The sequence below is a fragment of the Eretmochelys imbricata genome, chromosome 24 (assembly GCF_965152235.1).
Source record: "Eretmochelys imbricata isolate rEreImb1 chromosome 24, rEreImb1.hap1, whole genome shotgun sequence".
In the NCBI taxonomy this organism is placed as follows: Eukaryota; Metazoa; Chordata; order Testudines; family Cheloniidae; genus Eretmochelys; species Eretmochelys imbricata.
The window spans coordinates 10,811,491-10,834,142 of record NC_135595.1 but is presented as its reverse complement, the minus strand read 5'-3'; the positions used below and the strand labels follow the sequence as shown (position 1 = coordinate 10,834,142).

The 22,652-nt window shown below is 55.6% G+C and overlaps 1 protein-coding gene across 1 annotated transcript in view; it reads left to right on the top strand.

Annotated features, from left to right (window-relative positions):
* The window catches only part of NDUFS2 (NADH:ubiquinone oxidoreductase core subunit S2), a 29,356-nt gene extending 10,229 nt beyond the window's left edge, over positions 1 to 19,127 (top strand). Inside the window, exons 5-14 of the mRNA XM_077841077.1 lie at positions 959 to 1,071; positions 1,966 to 2,040; positions 3,017 to 3,094; positions 3,976 to 4,061; positions 4,951 to 5,070; positions 5,599 to 5,728; positions 7,156 to 7,251; positions 8,031 to 8,114; positions 18,242 to 18,299; positions 18,913 to 19,127. Of these exons, the coding sequence (XP_077697203.1) occupies positions 959 to 1,071; positions 1,966 to 2,040; positions 3,017 to 3,094; positions 3,976 to 4,061; positions 4,951 to 5,070; positions 5,599 to 5,728; positions 7,156 to 7,251; positions 8,031 to 8,114; positions 18,242 to 18,299; positions 18,913 to 18,950 (878 nt within the window). The 3' untranslated portion in view covers positions 18,951 to 19,127. The remainder of the gene's footprint in view (positions 1 to 958; positions 1,072 to 1,965; positions 2,041 to 3,016; positions 3,095 to 3,975; positions 4,062 to 4,950; positions 5,071 to 5,598; positions 5,729 to 7,155; positions 7,252 to 8,030; positions 8,115 to 18,241; positions 18,300 to 18,912) is intronic.
* The last annotated feature ends 3,525 nt before the right edge of the window (positions 19,128 to 22,652 follow it).

The following is a 22,652-nucleotide window of genomic DNA, read 5'->3' as shown; positions in this document are numbered from 1 at the left end:
TGACCTGCGTCCCCTTCCTGAGCTCACGTTGGTTGCCTTGGCTCTGTGGAGGCAGGTCCCAAAGACAGTCAGCTCCTCCCCAATCCTCCTCCGTATGCCCCTCCCTACCATACCTGTCCTGTGCTTTCTAGCTGGCACCCTTGATGGGCGTCTCCAAGGCCAATGCCCATTTGTTTGTCCAGGTAGCCGGCTGGGCATTTTCTAGGAGCATAGGAGTTGCCAGGCCCCTTTCAGTCAGTAGCTGGCTTATGCCCTGGTGCTTCTGGCCAGAGCTCATCACCCATAATGCACTGAGGGAGCAAGACGCTCGAGGCTATTTTAACAACTGGGGGTCCCATGCCCAACACTGCCCTGGGGTTCCCTGGCATTCTCTCTCCCTCTGGTGGGCGTTGGGAGTGCAGGTTCGGGGGGGAGAAGCCTCTGGGCTCCCCTCTGAGCTGGGGCGAAATTCTTCCCTTCATACTGCACCCCTGCTCCCACACCACCCGGTGCCCAGCCCCTCAGAGCCCATTGGTGCTGTTCTGAATTAGGCCAGAAGAGGGCACGAGGGAGAGGGAGGGAAAAAAAAAGGCAGGCTTCCTGCTGCAATGGATTGGGCACCTACCTCCTGCTGCTGCGTCTTTCCTAAAGACAGATCTGCCCTGGGCCCGCGAAGGGTTTAGGCCACGGCTGGCACTGCCCCTTCCCTGTGTGCATGGGTGTGTCGGATGCACGTTGCCCGCCTGCCCCTTCCCTGTGTGCATGGGTGTGTCAGATGCACGCTGCCCAGTCTCCCCCTCCCCTCTGTGTGTGTGTGTGTGAGAGAGAGAGGTGCACACTGCTCTGCCCGTCTGTGTGTTGTTGGGCACATGCTGCTCCGCCTGCCCCTTCCCCCTGTGTCTGTCAGGCGTATGCTGCTCTGCCTGCCCGTCTCTCTCTGACTGGGGCTCTCTCTTCTCCCCCTCTCCCCCCCGCCCAGTTCTCTTTGGGGAGATTACGCGGCTTCTGAATCACATCATGGCTCTCACTACCCACGCTCTGGACATCGGGGCCATGACCCCCTTCTTCTGGATGTTCGAGGAAAGAGAGAAGGTAAACCCTACAGCTGGCTCTAACTGGAGCCAGCAGCTCCGTCATGGGAGAAGGACAGGGCAGCCAGAAGCCAACAAGTTGGTGGCCCCTCTGCTCCAGCATCCTGTCTCTGCGAACGGGCCACGGCACATGCCTCCTCAGCCAGTGCCTAGCCCCAAAATGCAGCTAATGGGCCAGTGCTGTCTAAGGAGATTTCCCTGGCCCAGCCAGGGAAGGTAGTGCCCAGTGTCACCGGGGATCCCTGGAGCTCAGTTCCAGGCAGAGCCAAAGGCCCCAGATCTGGAGTGGGGTGACTGGCCCAGGGAGGAATTCCCCCTTGGCCCAAGGCGTGTGCTGACAGCAACCTGAGTCAGACGGCACTGCCCATGAATCAGCTGCTAGCTCAGCCATTGCTGAGGATTCTGCAGCCTAGCCCAGTGCTAAGCAGCTGTGTGCCAAAGGCCAGGGGTAAATTGCACAGGCCCCATGTATCCTGCTTTGTCTTTCTCCACTACGGTGCTTCCCCGGGCGGCTCTGCTGCCTGGCTGCCTGGCCCTACTTGGCGCTGGCTGGGGCTCAGTTGACAGCCTTGGAGAGACGGACTCCTTTCCCCCTTCTGTGGAACACGCTGGTGCTTCCTAGTTCCTGAAGAGGCCCTGGAATGGGATCCTTCCAGGGTGTGACCAGTCCATGCCAGGGCGTTGGCAGGGAGAGCCGTTGGCTGTTCCCCATGCCCCCGGGAACAGTATCTCTGGGGTGCTCCGTGGGATGCATCCTGCGGGGCTGGGATCACCCCAGGGCTGGGGGGGGCACACTTTATGTCTGGCCAGCCAACCTGGTTTGCTCATGCTCTGTGCCCTGTGGGCTCGGGGTGCTGGGTATGTGGGTGAGCAGTGCTCTTTCTGTCCCCTGCAGATGTTTGAGTTCTACGAGCGGGTCTCCGGGGCCCGGATGCATGCGGCCTACGTCCGGCCAGGCGGGGTGCACCAGGTACAGCCAGTGGCGTGCAGCTCTCCTCTAGCGCTTCGCCGGCCCCGTCCATACAGAGCTGCGTCCGCCTCCCTCTGACCCCATGCGCTCAGCGTGGGGAAGCCTGATTGGCCGCTACAGCATGAGGTCTGGGTATGGCCCCAGGCCCTTGTCTGTGGACCATGGTGCCCTCTCCCAGCCTCCTGCCTGCAGCTGCTCCGGGGAGCTGGGATGGGCGGAGCCGCAGAAGGGGCTTGTGCTGGATTGGGCATGGGCACCCAAGCGCCTCCCCCTTTCTTCAGTAGTGGCACTTCCTGCAGTGGCGCCCCAAAGCCTGGGGCTCGAGGGAAGCCCCGTCTCTGCTGAGTCCCGGTCCCGTCCCTGCTGCTAAGAGCCCTGCAACACTGGCCTCTCAGGAGGGCTTCTTGCCAGCCCTTTCCACTGCCAGGAGCTCCACTCAGGGAGGGGCTGCGTCCCCCTTCTGCCCCCTGGGAGAGAGGCCCCCGAGGGAGGATCACCTCACCCCACCATGGAGGGACTGTGAGGCAGCCAGCTGGAGATGCTCAGTGCTCAGGCAAGATGGCAAAATGAGACTCTTGCAGCTGAGTGTTTCACGCCCATGGCCCCGGGCTGGGGGAGTCGGGTCCTTCAACTCTCCCCATAAACTAGTGTCATAGGATCTGTGGCTGGTCAGGCCAAGGCAGGATCCCACCCCGGGTTCCCCTGTCCCTCCTCCAGGTTGTCTTGATACCCAGAGCCAGGCAGCGGCTGCGCCTGGCTGGGCACGTGGCCTCTTGTGAAGGCCAGTTTTGGTTTTGAATAGAAGTGGGGCTCTGGGCTGGGGTGGTAGGAAGGTAGGGAGTGACTGGGACCTTGTCAGCACCTCTCGGCTGTGGCAGCAGCCCCAGGGCCCCCGCTCCTTAGGTGCTGAGAGATCCCCTGAGTTCTCCAGACTTGTGTGTGTCACTCGGATTCTGCCTGTGCTAACCCCCTGCAGGACCTGCCCTTGGGGCTGATGGATGATATTTACGAGTTCACCAAGAACTTCTCCATCCGGATCGACGAGTTGGAAGAGGTGTGGTTCCCAGGATGAGTTGCCTTGTGAATTGGGGATGGAATTATTCTCTGCAGTCAGCCCCTGCTGTTCCCCAGGGAGGGGACCCCTGCTTGGGACCCGGGAACGTTGGAATCCTCTGTGTCTCTTCTCCCCCTCCCCCCCCAATTCCCCTCCAGCCCCAGGAGTCCGCATGTCTTAAGGTTTGAGAAGGGTTTCGTGCATTCCATCCCCTCTCCCACCCTGGGTCAGGCCAATATAGGATTGGCCCCTGCAACCTCTGCCAGATCTGTGTTGACTGATCCAGCCCCCAGTGCGCTGCTCAGTCAGTCCAGACAAGGTTTCCTTGTAGCGAGCAGCTAATACAGCCACAAAGGGAGCACGGGGTGGGGTGTGCTTTTACAGGGGGGAGGAAATCTGTATGTGTCTGGGGGCAGGGAGGCTGATGGCAGAGCTAAATACTTAGCAGGCCCCGCTGTGTGTGGAGGTGCTATAACCTGGTGGCTGGGCTGTTCCGCTTGACCATCTCTTAGGTAATTTGTGGTCATTGACGACCTTATGGCACTCTTCCTCAGTCAAGGTGTTGATTCTGGTGTCCTAGGCAAGGTCAAACCTCCTGTGATTACATCACTATCAAGAGTGGGAAAAGCAGAATCCCATCTCCAACTGCAGGGGAAATTGAGGGAGGTGCAGAGTGTGAAGTGAACATGGTCTGTTAACACTTGCTGTGTTCCACTTCAGAGCTGGCCGCATTCCAGCGATGGGGAGGGTATATATGTGGGGTGAAATGCCTCCAGGTGCTTGGGTGCTGTATCGTACATGTGCCTGCGAGTAGCCGGGCTGAATGTTCGGAACGAGCGCCGGGTGGCATTTCCCTGTGCTCACTCCCTGTCCCCTGGCAGATGCTCACTAACAATCGGATCTGGAAGAATCGTACGGTTGACATTGGAGTCATAACCGCAGAGGAGGCTCTCAATTACGGCTTTAGGTACGGTCCTTGCCTAGGGCAACGTGTTGTAATGCAGGCTGGAGTGGGGGTGGGAGCATCCCGGGACGATGAGGTCTGTACGCTCTCTGTCCCTTCCCCTATGGTCCGGCCTTGCTGGTTTGTCAGTGGACGGTTGATGGTGTCGAAAGCAGCGAGAGACCCCAGCGCATGTGCTTGAGGAGATGCCTGTGGTCTGGGAGGGAAGCGGTCGTTGGGGCTGCTTCGGGCTTCCCCCCGGGTGCCCTGGAGTAGGTACAGCATGAGGAGTGTCAGAGGCGCCCCTAGAGGTGATAGGGGGCTGCGTCTGGGGCCCATTCAGCTGGCTCTGTGCTGAGGCTGCGAGGCGGAGCTCCGCTGGGCCACTTGGGTGCTAGCTCCTGTTGTGGAGAGTCCCCTGGAGAGGAGGCCTGGCCCCAGTGTGTTGGAGCCCCCCAAAACCCCTCTCCCCCAATGTGCAGAGAGCCGGGCAGCTGGCTGGGGACAAAGGAGGTGGATGCCTCACTCCTGCCGCAATATACCTTGCTGGTGGTTTTCCCTCCGGCAGCGCCGCCTAGTGACTAGACCCAGGCGAGCAGAGTCCTGAGATCTGTACCTGACTCTGCCCCGACCCCTCGCTGTTCCTCGGTTTCCCTAGCAATGATGGGCTAATAGCGGCCTGGCAGGGTGGGGCTTAATCAGCGTCGGAAGCTCTTGCCAGGCTGATGCCAAGTGCCCAGGCTAAGGTAGAAACTTCCTCTGGGTGGCGGATTTGGGAATGGCCCCCTGGAAGGGTTACGCTTTCGTCCGCCGTGTCTGGGGCTGGCCACTGCCAGGCAAGGATCCCGGATGGGGTGGAGACACAGCCTGGGTCCCGCTGCTCGGCTAACCCTTCCCTCTCTGCCCTTCCCAGTGGGGTGATGCTCCGTGGCTCTGGAATCCAGTGGGATCTTCGCAAAACCCAGCCCTACGACGTGTATGACCAGGTGGAGTTTGACGTTCCAATTGGATCACGGGGTGACTGCTATGACAGGTGCCTTCCACGTGTGGGGTGGTGGTTTGCTCTGGGGAGGGCTGTGTCCCATGGTGAGCCCTCCAGGGAGGGGAGACTGACCCCAGGGAGGGCCGTGTGCTGTGGTGACCTGTCTGGGGATGAGGGGCTGACCATGGGTAGAGCCGTGTCCCATGCTGAGTTCTCTGGGTGGGGGCTAAACCTGGGAGGGCCGTGTCCCGTGGGAGGTGCTCATTGCTCAGGGACATGCCCAGAGGCTGCCCTTGCAGCACAGGGACCATTCTCAGGCTCACTCCTTTCCCCCTGAGGCGTCTATCCGTTCTGCTGTCTCTCTGTGGCCTGAGCCACGTGACAGCAGCTCCCTTTGCAGGCCGATGGGGCCCAGAGCGTCCGTTCCATCGAGAGTCCAGCAGGGCTGGGCGTCGCCTGCCAGGCTGAGTGTGGCTCAAACCAAGCACCCTCCTCCGTGCGGTGCCCAGGGTTCCAGTCAGTCCTGCTGCCTGGACCCCGGCAGGCTGGAATTGCCCAGGCTAAGCCTGATTTCCATAGGTACCTATGCAGGGTGGAGGAGATGCGCCAGTCACTCCGCATCATCCTGCAGTCTCTCAACAAGATGCCCGAGGGGGAGATCAAAGTGGATGATGCCAAAGTCTCTCCTCCCAAGAGATCCGAGATGAAGGTAAAGGAACGCGGGGCCTCCCGCTCCTGGGGCCTCGACTCTCGGGGAGGGAACACACGTCTGTGACAGCCTCGGGGAGGAGGGGCTCGTGTCAGAGCAGGGGACTGCGGGGCAGGGCTCCTGCCTTTGGGGTGGGTGGATGCCCTGAGGAGTCAGGACGCCTGGCTTCTAGGCTCAGCTGTGACACTTCCTTCCTGTGGGCACAGCGCTGGCCTCATGGGAGGGGGCACAGGGCTGCAGCCCAGCTGGAGAACACTGGTGCTGCTCTCTCGTGCCTTTCTCTGAGGGGGGTTCCTTTGGAAGGGGAGTGGGCCAGCAGCCCCACAGCGTGACAGCTTCCTGGGTCTCTGGCTAGGTGAGTGAAGACGGCTGCAAGCCACCGGCAGCAGCTGGCCATGGGCGGTTCCTGTTTCCCTTTGTTCCTGTAGTGTGACCCCGCTTCGCTATGGAGCACTGAGCCCTGTGGGTGCTGGGAGAGCAGGCAAATGAAAGGGCTGTTTGGTTAGCAGATTCGAAGTTACCCAGCACCTGGCACATCAGGGGCTGGGCTTGGCTCTCAGGTGCTGCCACAATATGAGTCACTGATGAGGATGAGAAGGAAGATGGGCTTGTGACCAGCACTCAACCTGGGAGACCTGGGTTCAGCTCCCAGGTCTGCCCTGTGTGATCTGGGCTGTCGCTAGCCCTCAGACTGCCTCAGTTTCCCTATCTGCGAAAGGGGGAGAATGGCCCTTCCTTTTTTCACCCTGAGTCTGCTGTGTGTGTTCAGCATGGGGCCTCTCGCTCTGTGCAGCGACGGGGCTGTTCTCGTCCTACCGCAATACTAACAATCCAGATGGAAACTGCCTTCAGTTGGGGGCCCCTGGTAACACAGTTGCCATCTCTGGGATGGGGGTAGGTCAGGGGAGCTGTCGCCCACAGGGGAAGAAATGTCTTTGCCCGGATGGGACCCAAGATGGGAGCCCTGACCCCTTGTCACTAAAGACTGGGCTCCTGGGGATGGAGAAGGAGCGGTTCTTGTCCCGCACCCAGGCCTGGGAACTGCATTCCTGGTCACTTCCTGCCCAGAGCTGCTGGGTAGTGAGTAGTGATACGCACGGCAGCATCCGTGCCCCTCGCAGGGTTGGGGAATCTCGGCAGCCGTGTTTCTGGAGGAGAGGAAGCGAGTCGCAGAGAAGCAAAGTGACTGGGCTAGTGTTGTGCCATGAGTCAGTGTCAGAGCCCTGGCTCCAGTCCCAGGCCTGTTCAGTGCTGCCTGCCCACCTGCTGCGGCATCCCAGGGCGGCTGTCCTTCCTGCTGGGGGCTGTGTGTCCATGCTGGGGCGAGGACCCGTGGAAATGTTTTCTCCGTGTATTGCTGTGTCTGTAGCCGAGGGCTGGGGCGGTCCAGGCCACCTGTCTGATGCTCTGAATTCCCTTCTGCACAGACCTCCATGGAGTCGCTGATCCACCACTTCAAGCTGTACACAGAGGGCTACCAGGTGCCACCCGGAGCCACGTACACAGCCATCGAAGCCCCCAAGGTACTCTGTCGGCGGGGTGTACAGCCCTTTGCCCTGGGCTCTCTCCTCCCTCACAGGGCAGCGGAGTCGTGGCCCCCTTGGCTGTGCCCTAATGTAGCCCTGGCTATGGGGACAGGGGCATGTCCGGTGCCATCACAAACCATGGGAAATGTCTGAGCTCCTGCAGCCATGTCCAGACGGCTGGGGGTGCATTAGAGCTGCTGCCCCCGCCAGTCAGCGGGAGCCTGGCTGGCCACTGCTGGCACTGCCCGTGGGAATGGGCTGGCACTAGAGGACAGCAGGAGTGTGTTGTTACTGGCTGGCCATTGCACTGGTGACGTTTTATCGGTGCCCTCTGCCCCGGGGAGGGGAGGGTCGGATTCCCAGGAACATCTCTGGGGCAGCTGTGGGTATAGGCTGCAGATGGGGTCCTGGGGCTGTGCCATTAGCTCACTGACAGGCCCAACCCAAGACACTCCCCTCTGGCATGGGGCTCCTGCCCCTTTGCCCCGCATGACTCGCTGGTTCTGCTTAGTTATGTGATGAGCTGCTGAGTTTAGATGTGTCCCAGAATCCTTTGTGCCAGCTGCCTTGTGCCCATGTGGGCTCCCCTGCCCCCCTCTCATGCTGCAGCTGTGACAGGCTTGCCTCGCCCGACCCAGCAGGTGCAGAGGGAGGCCCTGTGGGAGGAGGGCACCAAAAGCCACCCCACCTTGGGCACCTCTGCCTGGCGCGGCCATCTGGCTGTGAGGGCTGCAGAGCCTCTGCCTGTGTTGCCAACTCCCTACTCCGTCCTGCAGGGCGAGTTCGGCGTCTACCTGGTCTCCGACGGCAGCAGCCGCCCCTACCGCTGCAAGATCAAGGCGCCCGGCTTCGCTCACCTGGTAAGAGATTCCCTGGGGATGGGGGCTCCCGGGGCAGTCTGGAAAGGGGGGCGTTCTCGCTTTAGGGGTGCTGTGGGGACAGTCTGGTGGATGGGATGGGGTTCTCGCTCTAGGGGTGCTGCGGGGACAGTCTGGGGGGGAAGGGGATCGGGTGCCTCACTTAAGGGCACCACAAGGACAGTCCTGGGCGTGTCTCCCTTTAGAATCATAGAATATCAGGGTTGGAAGGGACCTCAGGAGGTCATCTAGTCCAACCCCCTGCTCAAAGCAGGACCAATCCCCAATTTTTGCCCCAGATCCCTAAAGGGCCCCCTCAAGGATTGAATTTACAACCCTGGGTTTAGCAGGCCAATGCTCAAACCACTGGGCTATCCTGCCCCCTAGGCGTGCCGTGGGGGCAGTCTGGGGTGGGGGGTGGGGTGTCTCACTTTAGGGGTGCCGCGGAGGCAGTCCTGGGCATGTCGCTTTATGGATCTGCCGGGACTCTACAGCTCCCCGTGTTGCACGGGGAGCCCCTGTGAGTAGTGACTCGGCGCTAGGTGCCCAGCACTATCCGAGCTCTGCCCATCCTTGTGGATGGCTTCCCCTGCACTGAGCTGTGGGCTTATTCTGGGCCCCGAGCTGCTGCTAAGGCACGTGGCACAGAAAAGGGAAGTGCGGGCAGCCAAGCTCAGCCCGCCAAGGGGCTGCATTGGGCACGGGGCCAGCCCTGGGCTAGTGGTGCTGCTGGCAAGGTTCAACCCACAGATCTGGGTCTGTTGCTGAGCAGCTCCAGCCTGGCTCTGGGGGGCAGTGCTCACTGGGCCCCGTTGCTGTGCAGGGTGGCTGGGCCCACATAGGGGTGAGGCCAGTACAGGCTGCGACCTAGGGCTCCTGGGCTGAGGGGTGCTGATCATCAGAGTCCTGCAGAGCCTGATCTGCTCCTGGCCGAGGAGCAAGAAACGCCGGGTCCCAGCCTGGGGTTGAGATTCAGGCCCTACCTGTGCAGCCTCAGTCCCACCTACCACGAGAGGTGGTGGCTGTCGGTGGGGCTGAGGAGGCCGTAGGGACACGCCCCAGGCAGCCGCTGTAGGGGAGGCCGGAGCACCCATCCTGGGCGCCAGCTGGAGGCGAGGGTGCTGTTGACACACATGGCTCAAGCTCAGGACACACTCTCCTGGTGAATTTTCATATACTGCGGTCTTGGCCCAGAAACTCTGCTCTGGGGAAGGTGCTTCCGTTCAGGGACTCAGCCCGGCAGCTGGCGTTCCTGCTGGGCTGGGTCACAGGGTGGTGCTGCCCTGCAGCTTCTAAAGCAGGATGCTTGAGAAAGGGGCAAACTGTAACTGCTGTTTTTGTAGGACCTACACAAAAACAGTGCGCTTGAGATGTCACGTTTATTATAATAACACAATTGGATTTAAGACCAATAACCAATATCTAATACCTGTGTGTACACACGTACACACCAAATGTTCTGCAGCTGTTAGATAGTTACCAGTCCTGAATGTAGCTTGAGTTCGTGGCTTGGGTTCATAGCTTGTGGCGGTTAACTAGCCAGGAAAGCTGAGCACAAGGAAGGGCTGGGTCTCTGTTGGGCATGCACCCATGCCCTTCCATGTTGGCAGCAGAATGTTACCCTCCAAAGTCTTCCATCTCATCCATCCTTTTTGTAGGCTTTAGTTTGAATCCAGAGTCTATAGGTCTTGCTGTGTCATGCTGCCTCTGGGTCTAGTGTGATCACCCGTCAATTGCAGACATGACTTTCAGCCTGGGACCTGGCTTTGATGTTCCTTCAATTGTACTTTTGTTCTTTTGAGGGTGGACTCCTCTTACTTTGCCAGGGCTGTTGTCTGCATCTTCAGCTGCTAGGTGTTTACACTTTATTTCATCAGGACGGGCTGGGGCTGGAGCTTGATTCCATCATCCACACATCTAAACTACACGAATCAGATTACAGCAGGGTTTTGCAAAAATGGAGTGAGCATTTTAAAATGGAGTTTGGGACAAGTAAAATGAAGTTTGGGTTACAATATGGACAAGTGTAAGGAATGGCAGACAGTGAACAGAAGTTACAATGTTGAAGCAGTGCAAGTTTCAGTGATTTAAGCAGCAGTTGGATTGAAAGTGAAACTCAATTAGCCAGCTATTGGGGTACCTGGTTTTATGAATAAATGTAGTTTCATACATAAAACTTATGAAGTTATATTAATAAAGTGAACAATTAAAAACCATTTAATTGATCAGTTCCACATTATCCCCCTTTTGACCCTTCAATCCAGGGGTATTGAATGGGTCACACTTTATAGAATCATAGAATATCAGGGTTGGAAGGGACCTCAGGAGGTCATCTAGTCCAACCCCCGCTCAAAGCAGGACCAATCCCCAGTTAAATCATCCCGGCCAGGGCTTTGTCAAGCCTGACCTTAAAAACTTCGAAGGAAGGAGATTCCACCATCTCCCTAGGTAACGCATTCCAGTGTTTCACCACCCTCCTAGTGAAAAAGTTTTTCCTAATATGCAACCTAAACCTCCCCCACTGCAACTTGAGACCATTACTCCTTGTTCTGTCATCTGCTATCACTGAGAACAGTCTAGATCCATCCTCTTTGGAACCCCCTTTCAGGTAGTTGAAAGCAGCTATCAAATCCCCCCCTCATTCTTCTCTTCCGCAGACTAAACAATCCCAGTTCCCTCAGCCTCTCCTCATAAGTCATGTGTTCCAGTCCCCTAATCATTTTTGTTGCCCCCCACTGGACTCTTTCCAATTTTTCTACATGCTTCTTGTAGCGTGGGGCCCAAAACTGGACACAGTACTCCAGATGAGGCCTCACCAATGTCGAATAGAGGGGAACGATCACGTCCCTCGATCTACTGGCAGTGCCCCTACATATACATCCCAAAATGCCATTGGCCTTCTTGGCAACAAGGGCACACTGTTGACCCATATCCAGCTTCTCATCCACTGTAACCCCTAGGTCCTTTTCTGCAGAACTGCTGCCTAGCCATTCGGTCCCTAGTCTGCAGCGGTGCATGGGATTCTTCCGTCCTAAGTGCAGGACTCTGCACTTGTCCTTGTTGAACCTCATCAGATTTCTTTTGGCCCCATCCTCCAATTTGTCTAGGTCCCTCTGTATCCTATCCCTACGCTCCAGTGTATCTACCTCTCCTCCCAGTTTAGTGTCATCTGCAAACTTGCTGAGGATGCAATCCACGCCATCCTCCAGATCATTAATGAAGATATTGAACAAAACCAGCCCCAGGACCGACCCTTGGGGCACTCCACTTGATACCGGCTGCCAACTCGACATGGAGCCATTGATCACTACCCGTTGAGCCTGACAATCTAGCCAGCTTTCTGTCCACCTTATCGTCCATTCATCCAGCCCATACTTCTTTAACTTGCTGGCAAGAATACTGTGGGAAACCAGTGTCAAAAGCTTTGTTAACGTCAAGGAACAACATGTCCACAGCTTTCCTCTCATCCACAGAGCCAGTTATCTCATCCTAGAAGGCAATTAGATTAGTCAGGCATGACTTGCCCTTGGTGAATCCATGCTGACTGTTCCTGATCACTTTCCTCTCCTCTAAGTGCTTCAGAATTGATTCCTTGAGGACCTGCTCCATGATTTTTCCGGGGACTGAGTTGAGGCTGACTGGGGCCTGTAGTTCCCAGAATCCTCCTTTTCCCCTTTCTTAAAGATGGGCACTCCATTAACCTTTTTCCAGTCGTCCAGGACTCCCCCTGATCGACATGAGGTTTCAAAGATGATGGCCAATGGCTCTGCAATCACATCCGCCAACTCCTTTAGCACTCTCGGATGCAGCGCATCCGGCCCCATGGACTTGTGCTCGTCCAGCTTTTCTAAATAGTCCCAAACCACTTCTTTCTCCACAGAGGGCTAGTCACCTCCTCCCCATGCTGTGCTGCCCAGTGCAGTAGTCTGGGAGCTGACCTTGTTCGTGAAGACAGAGGCAAAAAAAGCATTGAGTACATTAGCTTTTTCCACATCCTCTGTCACTAGGTTGCCTCCCTCATTCAATAAGGGGCCCACACTTTCCTTGACTTTCTTCTTGTTGCTAACATACCTGAAGAAACCCTTCTTGTTACTCTTAACATCTCTTGCTAGCTGTAACTCCAAGTGTGATTTGGCCTTCCTGATTTCACTCCTGCATGCCCGAGCAATATTTTTATACTCTTCCCTGGTCATTTGTCCAATCTTCCACTTCTTGTAAGCTTCTTTTTTGTGTTTAAGCTCAGCAAGGATTTCACTGTTAAGCCAAGCTGGTCGCCTGCCATATTTATTATTCTTTCTACACATCGGGATGGTTTGTCCCTGTAACCTCAACAAGGATTCTTTAAAATACAGCCAGCTCTCCTGGACTCCTTTCCCCCTCATGTTATTTTCCAGGGGATCCTGCCTATCAGTTCCCTGAGGGAGTCAAAGTCTGCTTTTTTGAAGTCCAGGGTCCATATTCTGCTGCTCTCATTTTTTCCCTGTGTCAGGATCCTGAACTCGACCATCTCATGGTCATTGCCTCCCAGGTTCCCATCCACTTTAGCTTCCCCTACTAATTCTTCCCAGTTTGTGAGCAGCAGGTCAAGAAGAGCTCTGCCCCTAGTTGGTTCCTCCAGCACTTGCACCAGGAAATTGTCCCCTACACTTCCCCAAAACTTCCTGGATTGTCTGTGCGCCGCCGTATTGCTCTCCCAGCACATATCAGGGTGATTGAAGTCTCCCATGAGAACCAGGGCCTGCGATCTAGTAACTTCCATGAGTTGCCGGAAGAAAGCCTTGTCCACCTCATCCCCCTGTCCGGTGGTCTATAGCAGTCTCCCACCACGACATCACCCTTGTTGCTCACGCTTCTAAACTTAATCCAGAGACTCTCAGGTTTTTCTGCAGTTTCATACTTGAGCTCTGAGCAGTTATACTGCTCTCTTACATAGAATGCAACTCCCCCACCTTTTCTGCCCTGCCTGTCCTTCCTGAACAGTTTATATCCATCCATGACAGTACTCCAGTCATGTGAGTTATCCCACCAAGCCTCTGTTATTCCAGTCACATCATAATTCCTTGACTGTGCCAGGACTTCCAGTTCTCCCTGCTTGCTTCCCAGGCTTCTTGCATTTGTGTATAGGCACTTGAGATAACTCGCTGATCGTCCCTCTTTCTCAATATGAGGCAGGAGCCCTCCTCTCTCACGCTCTCCTGCTCATGCTTCCTCCCGGTATCCCAATTCCCCACTTACCTCAGGGCTTTGATCTCCTTCCCCTGGTGAACCTAGTTTAAAGCCCTCCTCACTAGGTTAGCCAGCCTGCTTGCGAAGATGCTCTTCCCTCTCTTCGTAAGGTGGAGCCCGTCCCTGCCCAGCACTCCTCCTTCTTGGAACACCATCCCATGGTCAAAGAATCCAAAGCCTTCTCTCCGACACCACCTGTGTAGCCAGTCGTTGACTTCCACGATTCGACGGTCTCTACCCGGGCCTTTTCCTTCCACGGGGAGGATGGACGAGAACACCACTTGCGCCTCAAACTCCTTTATCCTTCTTCCCGGAGCCACGTAGTCCGCAGTGATCCGCTCAAGGTCATTCTTGGCAGTATCATTGGTGCGCACGTGGCAAATCAGGAAGGGGTAGCGATCCGAGGGCTTGATGAGTCTCGGCAGTCTCTCTGTCACATCGTGAATCCTTGTTTTATGTAATTGTTTTAAGGCTATAAATGTGAGCCTGTGGTTTTAGCTTAAAATACATCTGTTTTATCCAGGAGCACATCCAGAGCATTAGAACCACCCTAACAGTCAGGATTACTAATAGAACGGTGATGGGCTGAAGAATTCTATCTAGAACTGCTGACCAGGTGGGCTGCTCCTACAACACTCTGCCCCTTGATCTAGGATCATTACAGTAGTTGTCATTGTAGGGCACAGGTGATCTGTTGCAAACAAATGAAACTAAAACCATTACAACTGACTAAACACCAGATATAATATAAACTTATATGCACACAATTATAACTATAATAATTGGGAATACAATAAAACCATCATCATTACAATAATTGGGTACAGTGACAAACAAAATGAGGCCCAAGTTTGATGCTGCAATTAGCCATCAAACAATAGAAGTGAACCCTAACCCTTCAGTACGCACAACAAATAGCTTTTGTAGGTGTACTACAGTTGTCATGCAAGGTAAAACTGATTTGGACTTAAACTAACGTTTAGTTGCTAAAATGTTGCAGAATCCCCTATTCCTAACAGTTGTTCTCAAGAGGTCTCTGGGGACCTGAAAGATGGGGCCCTACAATCACAGGCCAAGGTCTTACAGGTTATGGGGCCCATGAACTACCCTTCAGGGCTTGGGGAAGTAGAACCAGAGTGCATAGAGGAAAGTCTGGAATTAACAATACAAGCAAATGTAACTGACAATACACATGTATCAATAATAAAAATAAACAACAAAATGATTATTAGAGAACCTAACAAAAATAAACCTGATGCATTGGGGATCAAAGTCTCTTGGGCAGAGGTGTAAGTGATAATTTGGTTGGGGATGGGGAAAGTAGAGAGAGGAAAAGGCATTTACCCTTTACCTAGTATAGTATCCCCTCTCTCTCTGGACTCCCTGCTAGCACAGGACCCCCACCAAAGACAGACGCAGAACATGCAACACTGAACACAGTCTTTGTGATGACACTATAACCATGGTGTTTTATAACTCTTCAGCTGGTACCAGCTCTCCTGATGTTCTGGTTCAGAGGCTGAAAGATAGAAGCTTAGAAACAAATTAGCACAGCGCTCCCACCATGGCAGACCCTGCTTGGTCTCTGCCACAGTGTGTCCGGTACTTGGGGCTGCACCAGTGCTCATTGAGCAGTGCATTTCTTGTGAGTTTAAATCCTCCCTTTCTCCCAGTAAAAGGGCATTAATACTCCATCTAGAAAAATGTTCTTGTTTTAAAATCCCCAGCCACTTTGCCATGGCCTGGAGATCTGAGGCAGAAACAGGCACTGTTGTTACTGTTTCACTTTCACCACCCCCTCTCATGGTTGTGGTGGATTTCTTTGTTACTGTTGCAATGGCATTTTGGCCCTGGGAGGAGGAATCTACCCAAATAGCCCCTTCCCAATCTCCAGAGGGGTCCCAAAAGTCTGCCCCTTCTGGGGTCTTGAATGTCCCTTCTCCTGAAGTTACTGCTGCAATTTGTCTATTTGCAAATCCCAATTTTTGTTCCAGTTGTTTTAATGAGTGATTTACAGTGGGTATGGTCAGCAGGGGCTCTCCCCTGTTCTAAAGTTAACTTTTTGACCATTCCCTGTAATTCCTGATTTATTTTTTTTCCTCTTCTTTTCTTTTGTGTGATCCTGTAAGATCTGCGAGTGCTGTTTTAACTCTCTGTACCCATCCTTAAGGGCATCTAACTGGGTTTGGGTACTAATGGACATACATTTCCATTTCTCTGCTTCTGCAGCAGAGACTTGTAAATCTTGGTGCAGTTTCTTGTTTTCATTTTTACATTCAGCCAGTTGAAGGAATAGCTCATTACAGGTTTTCCATAGAAGCCGAACTGCGGCTGCTTCCTTTTTCATTGGAGTTGAGTGTTTATATATCCATAAGTACCCAGCCAATTTGTCTTCTAGGTCTGAAATTGTATGGACATCAGCTAACACTTGACCAGATCAAGGGTTGTGTCCGAATTTTTGCAATATTAGTTCAAAAGTTGTGGCTTCTTGTACAAAAAGAAAAACAGAAAATATTGCCTTAAGGATATCTTTAGATTGTATTTTCTTAAACATTTTCCCCAACAATTGTGAACAACAACAAACCACAATGCAAAACCAAATTGATACACTATAACCTCCTCACTCCTGAGAGCAATTTCCCCTTTTTAACTCCTGGTAGAGCAACTTACAACTTAACCCTCTCTGGGCCAGAGGGAGAGACGCTAAGCCTCCCTCTGTATCACTCTGCCTACTACCACCGAGGGTTCATACACTAAATTATAAAAATCCTTCCAAGGATCAGAGAGAGAAACACTAAGTTCTCCTCTTAAGCTCAGTTTTGCTACAGCTGAGAGTGTATGTACCTAGGATTTTTTGGTTTGGAGCGAGGATCTCTAAGTCCTCCTCCTATTGCCCGACCATACTACGACCAGGGGTATACCCACCTCCAGTTATTTCCCCCCCGCAGTCCGGGGTGGAGAGAAGGATGCTAAACCTCTCCCCTTTTTCTCAGCCCTGCTATGACCGAGGGTGTGTATACCTTTTAATTATAATTCTCAATGCACAGCAATTTTACTATTCAACTAAGATTCAAACCAAAATTCCTATTTCCTTCAGAGTTTCTGGTTAATTAATTGAAAGTTTCCAATCTTTTTCCTATAGTGCCAGGCTTACTAAAGCTGGTGGGGTGCACACCACTTTTTATAATAATCGTGGATTTTGTGTTTGCTCCCCTCACTGCATTCTCCACCATTAATGTTACACAGACAAAACTACACAGGATCGTTTCGGGGACAAGACAAGATGTCACGTTTATTCATGCACACGTACACGCACACGTACATGTTCTGCAGCTGCTAGATAGTTACCAGTCCTGAATGTAGCTTGAGTTCGTGGCTTGGGTTCATAGCTTGTGGCGGCTAACTGGCCAGGAAAGCCAGGCACAAGGAAGGGCTGGGTCTCTGTGGGGCATGCACCGATGCCCTTCCATGTTGGCAGCAGAATGTTACCTCCAAAGTCTTCCATCTCATCCGTCCTTTTTGTAGGGTTGAGTTTGAATCCAGAGTCTAAAGGTCTTGCTGTGTCACGCTGCCTCTGGGTCCGGTGTGATTGATCACCCGTCAATTGCAGACATGACTTTCAGCCTGGGACCTGGCTTTGATGTTCCTTCAATTGTACTTTTGTTCTCCTCTTTTGAGGGTGGACTGCTCTTACTTTGTCAGGGCTGTTGTCTGCATCTTCAGCTGCTGGGTGTTTACACTTTATTTCATCAGGACGGGCTGGGGCTGGAGCTTGATTCCATCATTCACACATCCTTCATTCACACATCTAAACTACACGAATCAGATTACAGCAGGGTTTTGCAAAAATGAAGTGAGCATTTTAAAATGGAGTTTGGGACAAGTTAAAATGGAGTTTAGGTTACACCATGGACAAGTGGAAGGAATGGCAGACAGGGAACAGAAGTTACAATGTTGAAGCAGTGCAAGTTTCAGTGATTTACGCAGCAGTTAGATTGAAATTGAAACTCAATTAGTCAGTTATTGGGGTACCTGGCTTTATGAATGAATGTAGTTTCATTCATGAAACTTTATTTATGAAGTTATGTTAATAAAGTGAACAATTAAAAACAATTTAATCAGTTCTACGTGCCCACAGCTTGTAGCTCCACAAGCTGAGTGGGCTGGGGATGGGAGACTTCCCAGGAGCAACCTGGGTGGCTCAGTGGAGGTCTCTTCTCTCTAAGCCAGCACAGGCCCCAGCACTGTGCTGGGGAGCTCATTAGGGGGTGCTGTTCCGTGGGAGTCAGCACTGATTCCAGTTGCCCACCATGGCACTGGGGGAGTAGGTGAGGGGGCTAAGTGAGAAAGGAAAAGGAGCCCCGCTGCCCCAGCCCAACTCATGAGATGAGACTGGTTGGTCTGGGTGTCCAGGCCTCATAGCAGCCTGGCCAGTGATTGTCCTGACCACAGCAGCTTGGGCTGTGTAGCTCTGCACTTCCAGACAGTTGCCTGGTTGCCTGTCTGCAAGGGGGAGGCGCCCCCCACCTCCAGCACAGGATTGTTCCCTGCAGGGTAATTCCAGGGCCTGGCCAGGCTGTTCCATCCCAAGTGCTGGCACAAGGGTGTGTCTTCCTTGGGGGAAGGGCTGTTCCGGAGCTGGGCTGGCCTGTCTCCGGAGCCCTTGCCCCGGCTGCTTTGCGGGGCCCCGAGGGAAACCAGAACGGAAAGCAGCCATTTCAGCTGGGAGGCAGCAGCTCGCAGGGCCAGCGGGCTCCAGGCTCCTGCCCCGCTCTGCAGGCAGACTGCTCTGGGTCCAGCTGGCAGCACTTGTGTAGCTCTGCATTGGCTGGGGGGCTCTGGGGTAATGGAGCCAGCTGGCCTGGGTCTGTCTGCTCCTCACTTGCTCGCTCTCTCCCCCCTAGGCTGGCCTGGATAAGATGTCGAGGGGCCACATGCTGGCAGACGTGGTGGCCATCATCGGTATGTTGGGTGCTGGGGCTCCAGGGCAAGGGCACAGTGTGGGGGAGGGAGAGGGAGGTGGTGCGGGCAGCGAGCAGCAGAGAGGAGAGGGGGCCGGTGATCCAGAGTGGCTGGCATTGCTGGGCAGGCGTGTGGGTGTCAGCTGATTGGGAGGAGCCTTCCTGAGATGCCAGGGCTAAGCAGGGAGCCAGATCTAGGGTGCTCTGGGCCCGGCACAGCCCTGCTGACTCCAAGCACCATGCCTCCTGGCACCCCTGGCTCCTCTTGAGCCAGTAGGGCAGTGTCTGCTGGTGTGCTCGGTGCCCCAGCTCCCCTGCAGGGAGCTTGAGGGAGTTTGGCTGCTGCAGGGGTGCTGTTGGCTCCCTGGCTGCTGGTGGGGGGGCCCACGAGAGCTCCTCCGGCCAAAGCAAGGCTGGCAGAACTGCGTGACGGGCCTTAAACCCCCAGCAATGCCCTGGCGCTGCTCCCATGCCCATCCTGCGTGACCCCCGAAGAAGGGGCTTGGCGTGGGGCAAGGGGCCTTGTGCCTGGGGCCAGGAGGGCTGGTTTTGCCTTGCTGGGTGCCAAGAGGAGTCTCTGCCCTGCACCATCTAACAGCCCCTCTCCTCGGCAGGCACGCAGGACATCGTCTTCGGGGAGGTGGACAGATGAGCTGCTGGGCCTGCGGGCGGCTGTCAGCAAGCCCTGGTGCATCGCCCTCTGCTCCCTGCCCATGTGCATGGTGCCTGTCTGAGCCGGACGTCGTGCCGTGTGTGTGTGTGCACATCTGTGTGCACTGGCTGCTCCCCGTGCATGGGGCTGCACGAATAAAGCTCTCTCTGCAGCCTGCTGCGGTTTGGTTCTTAAACTGAAACTGAATGAGGAATCGCCTTCTTCCCCTATGGCTGGAGCTGCAGATAGCTTGCTGGTGCGGCGTGGGGAGGGGGGGTGGCTGCTTTGACGTGGGGTGGGCAGCCTCCTTTCATCCGGGTCACAGCTCCAGTGCAGCTGTCCCCCTGGTGTCCCTCCTCACCCCCTGCACCTTGCCCCCTGCTCTAGCCCTCAAGTTTCCTCTTAAACCTCTCACCTCCTGTGCTTCCTACCCACACTATCTGAACGCTGGGGAGCCGGGGGATGTGGTGAGTGTGTATGTATGTCGGGGGGATCCCTGTCATAATGCAATTTGCTCTGGGCCGGGTGAAACGGGCTCTTCCCCCACCAGCTTCCTGTTGCTGTGGAGGGGGAGCAGCCGTTCCCCCTGTGGGCTGAGACTGCAGCCTCGGTCCTGGCTCTTCTATGGACGTTCTCCCCACCCCCACCTTGTTCTGAATCCCGCGTCGCAGCCTCTGGCCCCTGCGTCCCCTTGCCCAGGGCCCTCCCCTCCTGATGGAGGCAAGCTGCCCTGCAGCCCCAGCTGGAGCAAGGGGTGTTGGCGGGTCTTGAGGGAACGCTCGTTTTCCCCCCCCGCCCCTCCAATGCTCTTCCTCCAGCCTATCCCGGCCTGTAACGTCTGGCACGTTAGTGGCAGCCCAAGCAGCTCTTGCCTCTGGCCAGTGCACAGCCCGGCTCCTCGCCAACAGTCCTGCCCGCAGCGCTGCTGCGTTCTGACATCAAAGCCCTTGCCTAAGAGGAGGAGGTTGTAATGGACTTTGACGTAGTCCCTTTTGGCATCCTGGTTCAAATGTGAATGCTGCACAGTCACTGTAGCCATGGGCTGGTCACTGAGCGATGCTACATGCAGATGAGGGTGCATCACACCAGGGGTTAGCTCTAGCAGGGTCCTGTAGGGCTCTGTTCTCGGCCCCATGCGGTTTGGTGTATCAGGTGATGGGCTGTAGGAAAATAAAACACGCAGTCAGTGCTGGTACGACCGGCAGCTGCCCTGCAGTGGTGGAGCAGTAACCCGTGCCAGGTGCCGTACACAGCACCAGCTGGATCCCTTGCTTGGGTTGGAGCGATCCGCGTCCAAGGCCGTGCAGGTAGGAACACAGCGTGGGCCCCGCAGAGGCAAAGGGAAGCTGGGTTGGAATGGGGGATAGTGGAAAGGAGGTGGGGAACCAGCTGAAGATGAGCTCCCAGGGTGCTGCGAGAGCTGCTGCACTCCTCGCGGGTAGAGACGGGAGTAGGGAGGTGGTATCACTTCTGGATACGGCAGAAGTCGCTACTTGCTTCATCCTGTGTGCAGGGCTGAGGCCCATGCTGCCAACAGGCTGGTACCAGCTTAGAAAGGGCTCAGGAGAGAGCTGCAGGAATGATTTAGGGGCTGGGAAACCTGCCTGAGGGAGAGGGGAAGGACACTCAACCTTCCTGGGGTAAGATCAGCACTTACGAGGTGACCTGATCAGGTGGTCAGCTGTGTGTGGGCAGAGGGACGGCCTGTGTTGTGGCTCATTGCCAGCTGTCAGGTGTGGTCCTGGCTGGAGAGCTGGTGCCAGGCAGCTGGTGAATGCAAGGGGCAGGATTGTGGTGGGATGATAACGAAGACACCTGCACTTGGTGCACTGCAGTGAGACACAGGTGAGAAAGATGAACTCTTTGTTATAGGTTCAACACCTTAGCCAGGGCCTTGTGGGAGAGCCCCCAAGCCACCCTACACCACTCCCCCCAGAAGCTCTCAAGCCATTCCTCTGCCTGGTATCTGGAAGGTAAAATCCTCATCCCAGGGTCATCTGAGGGCCCCTGGCTGGCATGCCACTGCCCGGTGCTGGGGGCAGTAGAAGGACCTGAGCCTGCAGCTCCCTGTCCTGGTAGCACTGGGAACTGGCTGTGCTGATGGTGACTCATGGTCGGGGCCCTTCCTTCCCCTTCCCAGGCTGGCATTTCATTATTATGCCATGTGTCAGAGAAGGCATGTGAGGGGGCGGGGGGCTAACAATTCAATTGTCCCCTGGGGGCTGCAATCCTCTAGGGCTGAAGGGTGGAATCCTGCTTTACTCCCTTTGATCAGCTCCTGGCCCCCTCGGCTGGGCCACGCACTGTGGAGATGCATCCGTGGCACAGCTGGGGGCAGTGGAGCCGTAGGGAGGGGGTTGGGCACTGGGCAGGAGCTCCCGGGGCCACTCCAGCACTGGGCTAGATTCAGGCTGGATTAAATCCCCTGGGACGCCAGTGTGGGGTGCCTGCGGTGCCCAACCAGCAACTGCCAGCTGCAGGCCTTGGCTGACTCGCTGCTCTGGTTCGAGCTGGCTCCTGTGAAACTCCTGGGGCTGGTCTCAGTCCCAGTGTGGGTACCCGGCTCTTGGGGGCAGGGGGTGGGAGACATGAGGTTCAGTTACTGCCCTGACTCTGTTCATAAACTGGGGCAGGGTGGGAGAGGGTGACCCTGGGGTAGCGCTCCCCTCAGAAATGGCTGCGCCGGTTATGTTCACGGCACGTTTGCAGTCCTGAGGGCTGGTTCCCCTTTTCAGAAGCCGAGATGCTGGTGCCCGCGGCTGCGGATGGATTCTGTGACCATTCCAGGGCCGTGCGGGCGAGCGCCCTGCGCACCTAGAGGACTCGGAGGGCTGCAAACTCGTGCAAATGCCTCTGGCTGCAGATGGGCATTTCCCCTGAGCTCTGGAAACTGATGCTGAGATAAAGCCGCTCCAGGGCGTCACATGCAGAGATAATATTGTGTTTGCTGCAGCTGTGTCAGACCTGCTGTAACCAGCTGCTTCCCCAGCCTGCCCTGTGCTGGGGGCAGCAAGGAGTGCCGGTACCCTTCTTTCTCCAATCCTCCTCTTCTCACCAGCCCCTGCGTTTCTGCCCCCACCAGTCTCCCTAGGCGGCGCCAGCCCTTCAGGGTGTGGCAAGATTTTAACAAACTTGAAAAAAAAAAGACTTGTTTTTTCCTTGAAAGTTGGATTTGCTGCTCAGCCCCACAGCCCCTGCTTGTCCTGCAGCCTGCTGGGCGGGAATGCCTTTAGCCTCCTCCTAGAATCCCAGGGGGAGGGTCTGCATCAAGTCAGAACCCGACAGAGTTAAGGAGAGTCCAGCTTGGCTGGAGCTAGGGCCCCCATGCCCAGCCCAGAGTGGCCAGGCCCAGCTGCAGAGGAGAGGACACAGGCTGGCCATGGGGCTTGGCAAAGGGTGCTCGAGGCAGCTGCAGGGAGGGAGGCAGACTGTTCCTGCCCCAGCCTGGTCCCGATTAGCAGAGAACTACCCCCTGCCAGGTTGGTACCTGCTAGGCAGGGTACCAGGGCAGGGGCACATCACTCAGGCCCTGAAGCCTAGAGGTTAGGAAGGACTTGGCCTGTGCGCTGGGTCTGGAGCCAGGGGGCAGCTGGTGCGGAGCTGGGGGCCCCGTGGGAAGGGCAGAGCACCTCAGCAAGGTGCTGAACTGGATCCGTTGCGACTCCATGGTGTGAGGTGTGAACGACTCCACCCGGGCTAGCT